General features: G+C 36.9%; 1 protein-coding gene across 5 annotated transcripts in view; it reads left to right on the top strand.

Moving 5' to 3' along the window:
• LOC134674336 (homeobox protein cut) overlaps nucleotides 1–16472 on the top strand; it is a 185333-nt gene that overhangs the window by 82095 nt on the left and 86766 nt on the right. For all 5 annotated transcript variants that reach the window (XM_063532376.1, XM_063532379.1, XM_063532377.1 and 2 more), the window contains one exon: nucleotides 12766–12996. In XM_063532376.1, coding sequence (XP_063388446.1) covers nucleotides 12766–12996 — 231 coding nt within the window. The remainder of the gene's footprint in view (nucleotides 1–12765; nucleotides 12997–16472) is intronic.

Below are 16472 nucleotides of genomic sequence, written 5' to 3'. Positions count from 1 at the left end.
AAAATCAAAAATTTTTTTTTCATCAAATCCATACGTGTGGGGTATGTATGGATAGGTCTTCAAAAATGATATTGAGGTTTCTAATATCATTTTCTTCTAAACTGAATAGTTTGCGCGAGAGACACTTCCAAAGTTGTAAAATGTGTGTCCCCCCCCCTGTAACATCTAAAATAAGAGTATGATAAAACTAAGAAAAATATATGATGTACATTACCATTCAAACTTCCACCGAAAATTGGTTTGAACAAGATTTGGTAAGTAGTTTTTTTTTAATACGTCATAAACCGCAATTTTATTGTGTTACTTGCTGTTACGGAACCCTTCATGGGCGAGTCCGACTCGCACTTGGCCGCTTTTATTAATTTATAACATAAAACATTTTGTATCGATAGTTGTAAACAGTAGCATGTTAAAAAAATCATATTTCAAAAAATAGGCAAAATAACAAAATTTTTTTTTCTAAATCTAATTAACGAAGATATCAGCTATATTTTCTGACTACAATCAAATTTTTATTTTCTCTTCCACATGGTTTTTTTTAGAGTCATTTTAGAGTCAAACACGAGCATTTTTCGAATTTCTCAATTTTCACTTACATTTTTCTATTAGAAGTAATTGATCTAACACAATTATATTTATTTTACAAGATGAACACGGTAAGTACATTATATTTCAGAAAAAAGTAATATTTGATATGCACCAGGGTTGGCACAAGAACCATTTTAAAATTGCAATAATTGACCAATTAGGTGTACACTTCGGGTGGTCACCATTTATTTTGTAGTTAATTCAGATAAATTTTATCATACAATAAAATATCCACATTTCATACCTAATCAAAAAAAGTAATAATTATTTCGTTACCTTTTATAGAAAAAAAGTTAGGTCTGATTTTGTACAAGCAAGAATTTGACCCCACTGCTAACTTCGAATGGGCAAAACTTGGAAATTAAAAGATAAAAAAAACTGGTGGTGGTTCAGCACATCTGCCACCATGAAATATATCCTCAAATTTTTTTATGCAAATCAAAAATCATGCGGCACACTTTTTAATTCAAATTTGTTGAAATCACATGGAATGACCCATTTGTGTTTATTAGAGGGAGACAATTTGAACAGAATTTTGTTAACTTATGAATAAGGGAGTTAGATATTATTACAAAGAGCTTATGTAAGCATCATTTAACACTGTTGAAGTGAATAGTAGAAAATGTATTAGAATAGAATATTTCTGAGCGATTTTAGCGGCAGTTAAGCCTTAAGTTTGATTCACGCTAGACCAGGCCGGGCCCGGGCCGGAGCGTCATCCTTTGTTTCTTTAATCGCTGGCATGCGGACGCACGGATTGCGGTGGTTGCGGGTTCAAGACCTGCCGGAAGCGTAATTTTTATTTTTTTTCCTTTAATATAAAATTTGGCATGCTTTACTTTAAAATGTATAGATAACTATGTAATCCGTATAAAAATATACACATACAGATACGTAGACCACCACCACCACCATCACCTAATAATGTGTAAAATGATTTGCAATAAACAATGTCCATGTCTCTTGCAAATAAATAAATAAATTAATTCATTCATTCAATTTGAATTTAGACAAATGAACGTGATAAGTAGGCAAGTATTGATTATATTTAGGTTATATTTTTCAGAGGGCGAGACAATGGTCAGACGAGGGTGAAGGGAAGGTTAGGATGCGTGTAGGGTGGAAGGTGACAATTTAGATCATACCTACGTTCAATTGGAAAATTATGGGATGACTTATTATGATACATTTGATAATGGTTCTTTAGATATGTGTCACAATGACTACAGGTGTGCAATTTGGTACACTTCAAAAAGTTGAAAAAGTTCTAGGAAAAGTTTCATATGGAATTGAGGAAACATTTTGGTAATGGAAAATTACGGTCGCCTTACAAAATATACGTTTTTTCGGTTTTTTTTTCAATGATTACTACTTATATTTCTACTTATGTTAGGTATTAATGTTTCAGTGGCAAAAACATATGTTCATTGCTTAATTATATGATAGATGTGGCGTTTTATACTACCAAAACGTAGACCTTATAAATACCAACAGACGACTTAATAGAACCCTGCAAACTGCTTCATTAAATCTTTTATCATCTATAAACTCCTTATCAGCTCCACGTGATAGAATTGAAACAAAGTTACGTCTTCCCCACGTGACGGCCACATGTGAAAACCCCAGCGACCCCCAAAAAAACTCCTTTAAATTTTCCAAATCTCGACCCTCCGGTCATATTTATTTTATTTGGGAGGGAATTAATCCTTTTCCATTAATTAGTGCGGGTTCGGGGCTCCTTGAGGGGTCACTGCTTTTGACAGGGATTTTATAAAATTATTGGGAATGTGATGTTTTTGCTGTAACATATGGTCAGCCATTTCGGAGATGACGAGGCGATTGCTAAGGCTAAGGTTAAGGCTAAGTTTATGGTAATGTTTCTGGGGAATGGGTACAATTTTAGGATAGTTTTTTTTTATTGTATTTTTCATTGTTTAGTAAAAGAATCAGCTATTCAAAATAACTGGTCCTAACTGGATGCAAATAGCCCAGGATAGAACAAATTGGGCATCTTTGGAGGAGGCGTTCACCTGCGGATTTTTAGTCTCTAAAAATTAAAACTAAAATTGTTAATCTTAATATAAAATTAGTATTTAATAAGTAAAAAACGTATTATGTTACGGTTGCAAGAAATAAAAGGCTTTATTTTATTAGTAAAAGAATCGATAAAAAGCGGCACCACCTGAGAAAGAAGTGCATACTGCTCCATACATTTTTGTATTTACATACTTCCCTTTGACAGCCGTATCAGAGGGCCAACCGCGAACCACGTTTGACGGGTTGCCTCCCTGTCACACTTACGTACGAATTTCCAAGTGCAACAGAGAGGCAACACGTCAAATGTGGTTCGCGGTAGACCGACCTTCTGGTAGGCGCTTTCCGCATGCGCTCTAAAGCCAGCAGCAGAAGTTGTTAAGCGGCCTAGGTGTTCAAAATTACCTTGACACGCTCTTATTCTCTTAACAATAAAGTCGCGTCAAGATCATTTTGAGCACCTCGCCCGCTTAGCAACTTCTTCTGCTGACTATACAAAAATACATATTAAAAATAATAAAAAGTAAAAAGTACAAAGGCGAACTTATCCCTTTGAGGGGTCTCTTCCAGTTAACCTTTGAGTAGATGAGAGGAGAGAGTGAAAAGAGGGTGACAAATGCAGCAAAATGGTTTAGTTAGTTTTAGTTTCTGGCTTTGTTTTTTGTTGCTTATTGTGGCTTCTGGCATCTTACAACTTGAACAACAAACAAAAAACAACAAACAAAACCACACAACAACACACAGCAACAAAACAACAACAGTTTCAACAACAACAACAACAGTTTTTGTTGTTGAAAACAAGTAGTCTAAACCGTAAAATTATTCAATGTTACAAAGATTACGACATAAAAACGTACTCACAATACTATTGAACGTTATTTTGAGTGGAAAAAGATCACGTCAAACCAGTAATGTTGTCATATCGCTCCTGTCAGGGAAATAAAGATGGAGTACAGAAATTGGCACGTTTCCCGGCCTGTGTGTAATACAATGTGCCGTATGTCTGTCTTGATTACTGGTTTACGTATTTTTAGTGAATGTCACATAATGATTCACGTACGTACCTATTATGCTCGGAGTTTCTCTGAAGGATAAGATTCGTAACGAATACATTCGACAGAGAACCAAAGTTATCGACATAGCTCAAAGAATTAGCAAGCTGAAGTGGCAGTGGGCTGGCCATATCGCACGAAGAACCGACAACCGCTGGGGGAAACGTGTTCTTGAGTGGAGACCGCGACTCGGCAAACGTAGTGTAGGACGCCCTTCGGCCAGGTGGGATGACGATCTGCGAAAGACTGCAGGCAGATGCTGGATGCGGCAAGCTGAAGACAGGGCGCTATGGCGCTCTTTAGGGGAGGGCTATGTCCAGCAGTGGACTAATATAGCCTGAGGATGATGATGATGATGATGATGACGTACCTATTAGCGAAATAGTCACAAAAAATTGTGAAAACTTTGTCGATAGAATACGTTATTGTAGAGTGAGACCGGGAAAAGTCTGCAGCGATTTTGATAGCCCACGCAGTGCGTGTCATTTCAAACGTCAAATTTCCACGAAATGATGACGTGTAAATAACACTTGCGATCTGGAGCATTTACGAATTTACCTCCCTAGGTATGTAATGTACTATTAAATACATAAGTACAATCGCTAAGTGACTATAACATAATAAAAAATAATACCTTGTATTTCTCCAACTACAGTTTTCCATACCTACATTTTTGTTATCTTTATTGATACGTATTCTTTATCTTAACTCCATACTACTTTTAATTTCTGTGATTTGTTACTTTTGAACAATCGTCATACTTTAAAATGAACAAATATATTAAACCGCCATAATTTAGATACAGCTATGACAATATTAAGAGATAATTAAGATCAAAGCATAAACATGATAAATTAAAAAATCTTTACATTATAATGTCTCTTATCTTATCTGTTAACACACCAATGAAATTATTTTTCTTGCCCTCCACCTAAATAAAACTCACTGTTCAAATAGTTCACATAGCAAAGCCTTATAATTTAATATTATTTTACCGTTAGAAAACCTAATAACACTGCAGTATTTAAAAACAGTTTAAATATATGACCATTTTAAGATACGTAAGACTATCTGACATAAAAACGAGAATCAACCATATTTCTGTGGGTAAGTCCGAATCGTAAAACCATAAAGCGGTAAAAAGTACAACGACCGAAAAATTAATGCTCGAAATTAGGGCTCGCGGTCGTGTCCGGGTTTCGTGTACACGTGTTCGGTACCCGTTTCCGAACTACACGTACACGGTTTTCTGACCCGTTCTGCACGTGTAGTCGGGTACACGTGTAATTAAGATCCGTGTATCCGGGTACCCGTGTACCCGTGTACACGGCGAAACGGACCTTAAATACACGCGGGCCTAACCCGTCCTTGGCGTGTAGTGGAGATTGAAGTAGAACGTAATAATTTAAAGCGTGTTTTACATAACGTAAGACTGTAATGTCAAGTAAGCGCAAATTTGACAAGACATACTGACAACGTATCAAAAACTTTATTCTTCAAAGTAAATTTTATAAAAAAAAACATGACACAATCCGATGTTGCGTTTTCGACGTTCGTGCTATTATTTTAAAGATCAACTTTCATTAAACATCTTAGAAGTATCATTCGTTTTCCAAACGCCTGTTTTCTTTTTCCGAAATCAAAATGCGGCCAGTGTTTAGTTCCAAATTGAACGTTCGAGTTCGAAAGAAAGGTTTCGAGCCGTATTCGATTAGGACACAATAGCGTTGTTTTGAACAATGAGCTTCAATCGGACCCTTCTTAATGCTGTCCTTTCATCGGGATTAATCAATCAATTGTTTTATTTCATAAATTCGGGATGTCCCGGGTTCGGGATTCAAATTGTTCGATTTATAGTTTTAAACGGTATCCGTTGACGTTCCAAATTTGAATTCGAATTGAATTACGGACGGGAATTGAGATGTTTATATTCTAATTTCAAATCCTCTGATAGCAGTCTAGTGTTTTCGATTGCTTGTAAAATGTAATACAGAATAATTACTTACGAAAGCCAATCTGTTTTAAATGGCGTTGTTTACGAAAGCGCCATTTATTGCAACGGTAGGCACCGATTATTATTTTCGTTTCTAATTCTTGTTAGTGGTTACCAAAATCATCCGGAATAGTAATCGCTCATACAATTACACCGTTAGTAATTGCCGGCGTGAGAGACTCGAAATTGTAGAACGGTCTTAAGAGAGAAATATCTTAAGTCTCTTAAGAATGTACGAAACTTGTACGTTTTTTAACATTTTATATTCAAGATTGGATAGTACCGCTCTAATATATTGCACAAACAACCGATGGGTTGAATAGATAATATTCTTTGTTTCCAAGTTAATGAATAAATCGACTAATGCTTTAATTGTTGCTTAATTTATAAATAATTCGTTGGCTTTCCGATTTGAATCGAATATTGCCAAGACAGATCTAGATAACTCTCGAATTACGGTAACCTAAAGTAATACTTTACTTATTTTCACATTCGTTAAAAGCATAACTCAACTCTTGTAAGTTGGGCGATTTTTCATTGCTTCTAGAACCATCTAATAATCTTTTAGAGACATACCAAGCTAACTTTGCATGCCATTTGCAATGACATTAGTCTGGAATGTCATTAATAATGCCAAATCTCTATGAAAATACGACGTTTACAATGATACTATTTTGCCAGTTTCTGAAATATGTATAGCATAGGGCCAATTTTTGAAATTCGACCGTTCGAATTCGTGTATTTCTTTCAATAATATCTCCACTACTAGGCATTTAAATTGTACTGATAGAATTGAAAACGAGAGGTCAATACCACTAGATTCCCAATTTCTATCGCTCGTATTTCAAAAATTAGCATTTTGCCGTTTTCCACCGAACTTGATCTGAGAAATCGGACAAGCTATACCTCGGTGGGAATGTCTAAAAAAGTCCAACTCTTTGCGTTAGATGGCGCTAGTAAAGACAAGCTTATAATGAGAGGAAATGGCCAAAGGAACTAAGCAACCTATTACTGGCCAGGTCAACAATTTTCCATAAAAGTCATGAATCAATGTCGCCATGATAATCATCGTACTTTCTTTTGTCAATGCGCCATGCGCACGCACATTCTCACGGCTAATTATTACAATATTTAGGCTTCGGTAATTTTTAATGATACATTTTATACATACATTTTACAACGTTCACACAACTGTAATTGAATGGCATACTTTCATGATTTTTAATGATGTTTTTAATGATTTTCGGCTTTCTAAGTTAATACGAACGGTGAATTTATGTAATTAAATTACTGTTTTAGATTTCCGTGTACATCTACGTAGAGTGAAAAGCAAGAACAAGACAACCGTGTAATGCGGGCTGTACACACTAGTCGAGACACCCCGAGATAGGCCGAGAACGAGTGTGTACATACCTACTGCTCCCTTCTAGTCTCGTTTTCCTCGTCTCATCTCGCGCTTCTCCGATTGGATCGGAGCGATGCTGAGACTCTCGACGAGTGTATACAGCCGGCATTAGATACTAAGGTGGTTATTTGTAAATTCAAAGTAGGTTTATAAGCCTCACGAAAACTATTACAACACTTCTTTTTCTATAGAAAGCATCACGTGATCACCGATCACCCGTCATAGAAAACGAAGTGACAGACGTCTCGGCCCGGCCCCGGACCGTAATAGTGTGAATCAACTTTAACCATTCTTCAAAGGACCCCGGACCTAAAGTATGGAAAATGTGGTTACAGTTAAATATCTTAAAATTTTGATATGTTATAGATTTCAGAGTCCAAAACAAAAGTCTCTAGGAGCGCACTGAAATAATATAATAAATTATACAATAATCATCATCATCATCATCATCTCAGCCATAAGACGTCCACTGCTGAACACAGGCCTCCCCCTTATCCATAATCGCCACGCTTGGCAGGCGGGTTGGCGATCGCAGTCGAGTACACCGAATTTGAGGGACGCTGCTGCCCGTCCACCGGTGGTCTTGGACATAGTTTAAGGACATACCCGGGTCCGATGTCGATACAATAATGCTTTCTGAAAATAATGTAATTTGTTCTAATACTTCTCATAGTTCAAATCATTGTCAACGCGTTCCTAAAACATGCGCAAAGTAGTTCAATAGTTCAAATGTCAATCACTACCTTCACGAAGCCAATTTCGGATTACAATCGCGATCAAATTGAAATCATTGCCCAAGACAATGACAGAGTAGATCAATCTGCTCAATTGAGCAATACGCCCGTGATGTAATCGGGATGACAAATCTGAAGCCCACGTACGAATTGTGGAATGAAGGCGGCCATTTTTAAAAATTATGGTAAAACGCGTTCGAGTTTCGGATATTGATGGTTTTAATTATAATCAAAGAGATGGGTTAGTAATTCAAATAATTTATTAATAAGTAGAATTTATTTTTAAATTTATATAGTGGCTACTTGATAAAAACAAATTAAAATATTTTCTGAAAATAATTTAATTTGTTCAAATACTCCATAGTAAGTAGAATTTGTTAGAGTTAGACCAAGAAAAGTCTGCAACGATTTTGATAGCACACGCGGTGCAAGTGTTATTTATATACGTCATAATATCATAGAAGTTTGACGTTTAAAATAACACTTGTACTGCGTTAGCTATCAAAATTGTTGCAGACTTATCTTGGTCTAACTGTAGAGTAAAACATAAAAGATTACGAGAAGCAATTAATGTCAAAATTGAACGATTATAAAATTCTTAGTAAATAAGTACCTAATTATCTTCAACTCTACCTCTTACGTGTTTTAATATTACACCGAAATTTCATAGATTTAGAAACAGACATGTGTTTCATCTATTTCATCTATTGCTATAAACGCAGCCACCAGAGCGTAGCTCATTGATCCCCAACTCAGCCAAGCGACAGAAGATAAAAAGATAAGATAACACCCGAAAATATCTTTTCTAAAAAATAGTTAGGTATTTTTACAGCAACTAAGCAACATATCCGTTACAAACTAAATAACTAATTAGTGAGGAAAGCAAACCGATACGCACGTCTGTGCGCGTATCCGAGCGTGCCGGCGTGGACGCACACGGACGGATCTAGGCGCTGCGATTGTCACACGACTAACGCAAGAATTCAAAGTTTAGTCATTTTCGAGAGTCAGCACACAACCTTTATCTATACAAGGAATAGTTATAACAGTTTAAATGATTTTTTAATAAAGAATTAAAACAAAAGATCGTATTCTTATATTGCAACTTTTAAATGAGGGCTGTCATCTCTAAACTCGCCGAACCCGGACAAAGACTTTAAAAAACCCGGACATTTGGGGTAAATCGCAAATTTTCCCCAGACGTGTAATTATACGGTTTTTACCTACTTTGTACACAATAATGCCGATAAATAATTAAATTTAATAAGGGGTTTACTAACATAAAGGTTTACTCCGGACACTTTTTGAAAACCACCCGGACGGCCCCCGGACTACCTTCAAATTAGAACAAATCCGGGGAAATCCGGACGGGTGGCTGCCTTAGAAATAGCACACACATAAATCACAAAGAATATAAAACTATCATGCTACAAGTAACTGGCAGGATAAATAAACCTGACGGTACATTTTCGCACCACGCCCATTTGCATGTAATAAACGATTGTGAAAAATACCGTATAATTTACTAATTAAGACTCTTCACAGTGTTTACGCGTCCGTGTGAAAGGCATTATAGTATCATTCTAATTTATTCATATTTATTCTAAAACTACCTATTCACTTGTATTTATGCTACATAGCATTAGTATGTTAGAAAAGTGGTCAAAACCAGTTCGTGACTCCGCGATCTAATTGTTTTAACAATTATTATTTACATACTCACAAAGTTAAATGGGAAGTTACGTAGCGGATAAGCTGCAGGAAAGTCGCCTCCGATGGTATGGACATTATACGCCGCAAACCGGTAGACTACGTCAGAAATAGATGCCTCAATTTCACTGTCCAAGGCCCTAGATCACGCGGCCGCGGTAGGCCTAAGAAGCGTTGGCTGGACGTCGTGACAGCGGACATGCAAGAGAACAATCTCACACCTGAGGATACCGAAGACCGGGCAAAGTGGAGAAGACTGAGCAGGAAAGCGGACCCTGGCGCTAGGCCGGGAAAACGCTAGGTTGAAGAAGAACGTTAAATGGGAAATGAAGGCAGCACCAGATGACTAACTCACTGATTAAGTAATTTACCTAATCTTAGTAATTTACCTAAAACACAAGATTTCCAAGTTACGCGACATTACAAAGTCCAATCGCTCGTGTGCCGCATACCTTACACGCGCGTACGCACATTTTATTGCCAAGTTTCTCGATGAAAACCGCGATTGCCGGATTACTGTTAGAAATTAAACCTTATGACTTCATTCGTTCAGTGTATTGAATATTACAGTTAATTGATCGTTTATAGCTCTTATTGCTTTGAGATACGGCATATTTATGGTTAGTTAATTAGAAATGCTGTATCGAACGTCGACGCAGTTAATTGACTAGATTTCACTCTTATTGCTTTGAGATAAGACATATTAATGGTTAGTTAGAAATGCTGATCAGAATCTGACTGTAGATGCGTATACAGTAAAATGGTAATGTATAGGGAAATTGCTGATTAACATGTTTCGTTGTTAGAAAATGTTTAATCGCTGTAGTAAATAATGAAATATGTTTCCGCATGAAAGATAGCATAAACATAATATCAACAGGCTATACAATATTCAGTTTAGATCTGATGACAATATTATATAATATATCAGCTGAAGTGTGGAATGAACTGTCAAATGAACTGTAAACAGTTTAAATTTTTTTTTTAATTCCGGCAACGCACTTGAAACCCCTCTGGTGCTGCAGGTGTCCATGGGCGACGTAATTGCTTACCATCAGGCGGTTTGTCCGCTATATAATAAAATAATTCTTCATATTATGTACCTCGTACAAAAGTTGGCTCAATGCAGATTGGGGAGTACATAAATCTTCAAAATTCTCATTGTCACGTATATGTATGTAGTTTATTATTTGTATGAAACATACAAAAACTAACATTGAAGAAGATCGAATCAGATAAAAATCAAAAAACATCTTCATTAACCCTTTGAACCCGGGTATGTCCTTAAACTACGTCCAAGACCACCAGTGGACGGGCAGCAGCGTCCCTCAAATTCGGTGTACTCGACTGCGATCGCCAACCCGCGCCTGCCAAGCGTGGCGATTATGGCATTCAACCCCCATAAGGGGGAGGCCTATGTTCAGCGGTGGACGTCTTATGACTGAGATGAACCCTTTGAACGCCACACCTGTCGCGTTCGCGTCATTGTGAACCTAGTAGGAATGCACCAAGTTTGATATAAGCCTATAGGCGCGCGCGTCAGGTCTTTGACGGTCATGGGGTTAAATTTTGTCAACTCCTTGGCCTTTTTTTGACAAGTACATCATACAACAGAACCATGATCACCCATTTTGGGGATCCTATCTCGTGGCATAATAATTGATTGTCATAATGTAACGTTCCGCATAAAACTCTTTTCGCATATTTTTTCTCCAGCTGAAACAGAAAGTATTTTCGAAAATATTTTGCATAGGTTGTGTAGAATAGGGTAGGTTAGGTTAGGTTTGTGTTATAATTTTTCAGAAATGTTAATATTTCCAGCACAATAACAATTATGCGAAATGAGTTTTATGCGTAACATTACATTAGGACAATCAATTATTATGCGACCCAATATGGACCCCCCATTTTGCAGTCGAGCAATAGCCTAAGGCCCAACGTCCTACCTATAGTACTTCTTCAGTTCGGTGAAATTCAAACCATATTCAATTGGAACAGAGTTGCATTTCTTTTGTTTCGCTAAATATTTCAAACAAACCAAAATCAACTCTATTCCCTGCGCTATAGGTTCAGACTTCAGTGGCATTTGGGTTTTTCATCATGCCTTAGGAGGATAGCACATCCGCCGAGATCGAACCGATTACCCTGAATGCAGCGGAAGCTGAACAAAACATGAAACTATGGGAACTGATAATTAGATTACGTACATACATACATACATATTGTTGTTGTTTCCGGTAATGAATGGGTTAATTGTTCGGTTGTCATTGACTTTAATTAATAATAAGCTATGAAGCACATATACATAGGTACCTACCTATTGATATTAAATGATTAAACTTAATGATTTAAATTTCTTCGAACAATCTACTCGTATTATATTTATTTATTTCTTTGAATATGGTAGGCACATTAGTAAGATGTAATAAAACAATTTTGGTTCAGCACATCCTGCTTGAATAGGCATAGAAAATGGTAACTTCGGTAACATATACATAAAGATGTATCTCTTTAAGTATTTGTTACCGAAAATTCTAATACAGGAATATGATTCTGTTTCATATTGCTTACCATATTTTTTCCAATAGTTTGAGTGCAAGTAATGAACTAAATTGAAAAGTTTATATTACTATCTATACATTATGTCACGACATATTTTACATATTTGTTATTTATTTTTTTGACCATTCGTCATAATATTTTTTCATTTAGCTTAAGATAAATGATTCTCAAAGGAGAATCTTATGCCAATGCTATAAATAAAGTATTAATAATTTGTTAAGAGTAAATTTTCTAAATATATTAATTATACACATTTTTTATTTAATTAGTATAAACTTAAATTACCAACATTTTTGACGACACATAAAAAACTACTTTAAAGCAATGGCACATGATTTTTCCTGATCTTGTAACATTTTTAGGGTTCCCAAAGAGTAAAAACGGGACCCTATTACTAAGACTCCACTGTCCGTCCGTCTGTCTGTCTATCAGCAGGCTGTAACTCATGAACCGTGATAACTAGACAGTTGAAATTTTCACAGATGATCTGTTGCCGCTATAACAACAAATACTAAAAAAATAAATAAAGTAAATACTTAAGTGGGCCTCCCATATAACAAGCGTGATTTTTTGCCCTTTTTGCGTAATGGTACGGAACCCTTCGTGCGCGAGTCCGACTCGCACTTAGCCAGTTTTTTTTTCAATATAGTCGCCATTTATACTAAACCCCTTTCTCCTTTGTTGCAGCGAGCCACATTGGCCGAAAAAGAAGTGACCACACTGAAGGAACAGCTAGCCACCACGAGCCCCATCCAGGCCTCCGTGCCCAAGACCAATGGGTCCCTGGAGCGGGAGAGGCTAGAGTTCAGTCCCATTAAGGAGGAGGTCGAGGATAAGATGGAGATGGCCAGGAGCGGGTCGGCCAGGAGCAGCCCGCAGGGGGGGCTGGAGAGCGAGCTGGCCGCTAAAGAGAAAGAGGTGAGTTTAGTTGGATATTTTGTTTCACTTGATAGGAAATAGTATATAAGAGTTTTGAATGATTCACTGTTAGTTTCACTAGACATATCGACCGGGATATGAACCAACGCAACGAGTGTGAACGCGTCCAGCGGTAACGTTTAAACGAACGCAATCGAAAGGATAGACCGAGCGCGGTCTATTCAACTTTGACACCCACCCGCTATCATCAGTTACCCGTGAACAAGATGCATGTAACTGTGTCGAAATAGCCCCAACCAGGCCTCCGTGCTCAAGACCAATGGGTCCCTGGAGCGGGAGAGGCTAGAGTTCAGTCCCATTAAGGAGGAGGTCGAGGATAAGATGGCCAGGAGCGGGTCGGCCAGGAGCAGCCCGCAGGGGGGGCTGGAGAGCGAGCTGGCCGCTAAAGAGAAAGAGGTGAGTTTTACTTGGATATACTTTTTTATGTGATAGTCAGAACGAGTAGACGAGCTGCCTGTAGGGAAGCGGTCATCGTCACCCATGTACATAAGCAACATCACAGGAGCCACTTAAGCGTTGCCGATCCTTAAGAACTCTAAATACCCGCTTCTTAAAGAATCGCATGTCGTATTACCCCCTTATTAATAAAACTCAGCAAACCCTTTTTCAATTTTGTCCTTCCCAACAAACACAAGCGATTATCAAGAGCTTTCAGACTTGAAAGGCGTTTATGAATACTTTTACACAAAATTAGGCTAAAAAGGTCTATGTAGTTTCAAATTCAAGAGTCTCGAGACACAAACCACCCAAAAGTTCCCAATTAAAGTCCAAAACCAACTTATAATCTTTAATTTTTAATAAGCAGAAAAGCGTCTGTGAACGATGCCAAAGCTCAGGTGCCAGAGCGCTGGAGTATCGATCCAGAGGCCGTGAGTTCGAGTCTCACCCAAGCCAATTATTTTTCCACTTTTAAATTTGTTCCAAGTCGAATCTCTTTGTTTAGGTGTGAATATTGTTTTAATTCCAGTTCCAAGACCAATTTCTTTTTCACAAAAGGATGAACATACTCAGGCAACACCAAAAAACGTTAATATCTAAACTTAGTTACCTACAACTTATGGACTGCAGTTGGATGTTTCTCTATTTCATTTCTTTTTGCCACTATCTTTATTATTTACTCGGTTCCATCAATTTAAACCCAATCCGTCATATAACTATATCCCATTAGAAACAGATTTAGTGTAAGGTCACTGTGTTAACTGGTAAAAGGATGCAGCATTGCTAAGTGGTATCGAATGTAACGTACGATCAATAAATCAATTACATGCCCCTGCGCAACGTGAATTGAATTTGACAGTTGGCTAGATCTAGGGACGCGCGCAGAACATATACGCGATAGAAAATACGATTTATACTTCGTTTTTTTAGCATTAGAAAGTAGATAAACAATCTTGATGTGTCTTTTAATTGAAAAACACATTTTAAAAATAAGTTACGGCAAATATGTAACAATTATGAATCTAATACGATCATTTATATTCGTCTGCTTTCATAAGTAATAGTTTTATATTTTTATAAAGCGTTTTTCAGTTAAAAGACATTTCAAGATCGCTTACCTTCTTGCAAGTTCTTTCTAATGCTAAAAAAACGAACTATAGTTAATATGTGAGATTTTTAAGGGCCCGATTCGGATTTTGAAATAGACATCTATTAGATATCTTTTAGACATCACCAAGATACGATAACGATATGTTTAAGATCCAACCTGTCAAATATGACATTTGCGCGATTCTGGAGATACTCTTAAACGATTTCCACAGGATATGACAGAGATCCAATTCACATCTAATACTTAGATATCTTACTCTATCTAACGTAAAAGTGACATTGGTTGCCCGAATTGCACTGCAAAAGAGAACTAGTTGATATCTAAACTATAACGTATCTAGAATGAATCTAGTACGCGTCGTCTCTTGTGAATATCTTGAAGTTCGAATACGGCAGTAAGAGTCTGAAACTCTGAACCTAGCCGCCTCCATACATTCGAAGTTACGTTCTCATTCTACAATGACATTAATAAATAACATGTACATTCCAGTAAAATTATCAGATATACAGTGTGGAAAGATAAGTCGGGCCCTGGAGGGAAACTACTTTAAATCCTTAAGCTGGCTCATTTTCCTTAAAGGAGACATTCCTTTATTTTTAAAAAGAAACAAAACTGCATTCAAAGATTTTCTAAAACTCGCTTGCCTCGCCCGGGACTCGAACCCACTAAAAATTCCAAAAAATAAAAACTCGCAATTTTATTGTACTAGTCGATACAGTTAATGTTAATGATAACATTTCTCTAAGAAACATTAGGTCTTACACTCGTCTGTCGTAGAAAATATCCATAAAATCTAATATTTAGTACTCAAGATTTTTTTAGACAAGCAAAATTGAAGAAAAAAAGAAAAATTATTTTAATGCAGTTTTGTTTCTTTTAAAAAATAAAGGAATGTCTCCTTTAAGTAAAATGAGCCAGCTTAAGGATTTAACGAAGTTTCCTTCCAGGGCCCGACTTATCTTTCCACCCTGTAATATTAGAGTGAAGTCTCGGTAGCTTAGTTGGCAGCCCATCTGCTGCTAGTGATACACTCGAGTTGGAACCTCGTCCGAGACAGTGTATTTTTCGACCTAAACTAAACATATACGTATCTTAGTCTGGTACTAATTTAGTTTTCGTTACTAGTATAGGTAATTGTAGTACAAAGAAATTAGATCAAGTAGAAGTTTTACATACAAAACATTTGACTCAGTAATAACCTCTAGCAGCCCAGAGACCTATAAAAAGGTCTCCTGTTCCATTCTAATTTCAACTTTGTGTTGACAAAATAAAATTTCATTTTGCTTGGCAAGGTTTGACGTATGGGCGGCTAGAGGATAAACATCATTTTTCTATTAATATATTTCCTATATTTTTAATATTTGCTATCTTTTACTGACAAAACTGCTAGAGTCGCAAGACTACAGTTAAAATCATGAATGAATGAATGAATGAACGAATTAAAGTGTCGATGGTGGCGCCCCTAGCGCGGGGAAACAGGATACGTTCAATGGAATGATTGATCGCCAACGGACGATAATCCTTGCACTGGATAAATATCGTACGTATCGGTTGTGACGTCATTCTTTACTTTACCATGAGGCAGTAAAGCGATCGAATGAACAGGTCACGCTGATTGGTGAATGCGAAATGAAGTGAAAATCGTGCGTGCGATGCGCGCTAATCTAATTTTTTTTTTTTAGCTTGGAAGATTTTACTATTGTATATACATATATATATTGTATGTTAGTTTGTAAGGTATGTATCTATGGGCCTTAGTTGCCTGATAATAAATGATATTAAATTTTGATTTGATTTAATCTAATCAAGTAATCACTAGTGTCCTACCGAAGATTCGGTTTCGGCCAGTTTCGGATAAAACATCATATTTCGGCCGTAGTTTCGGTTTCTGCCAAAAAACGACCGA

The sequence above is a fragment of the Cydia fagiglandana genome, chromosome 20, assembly GCF_963556715.1.
Source record: "Cydia fagiglandana chromosome 20, ilCydFagi1.1, whole genome shotgun sequence".
NCBI lineage: Eukaryota > Metazoa > Arthropoda > Insecta > Lepidoptera > Tortricidae > Cydia > Cydia fagiglandana.
Note: the sequence above shows the minus strand (reverse complement) of the source record. Positions and strands in the feature narration are given on the sequence as shown.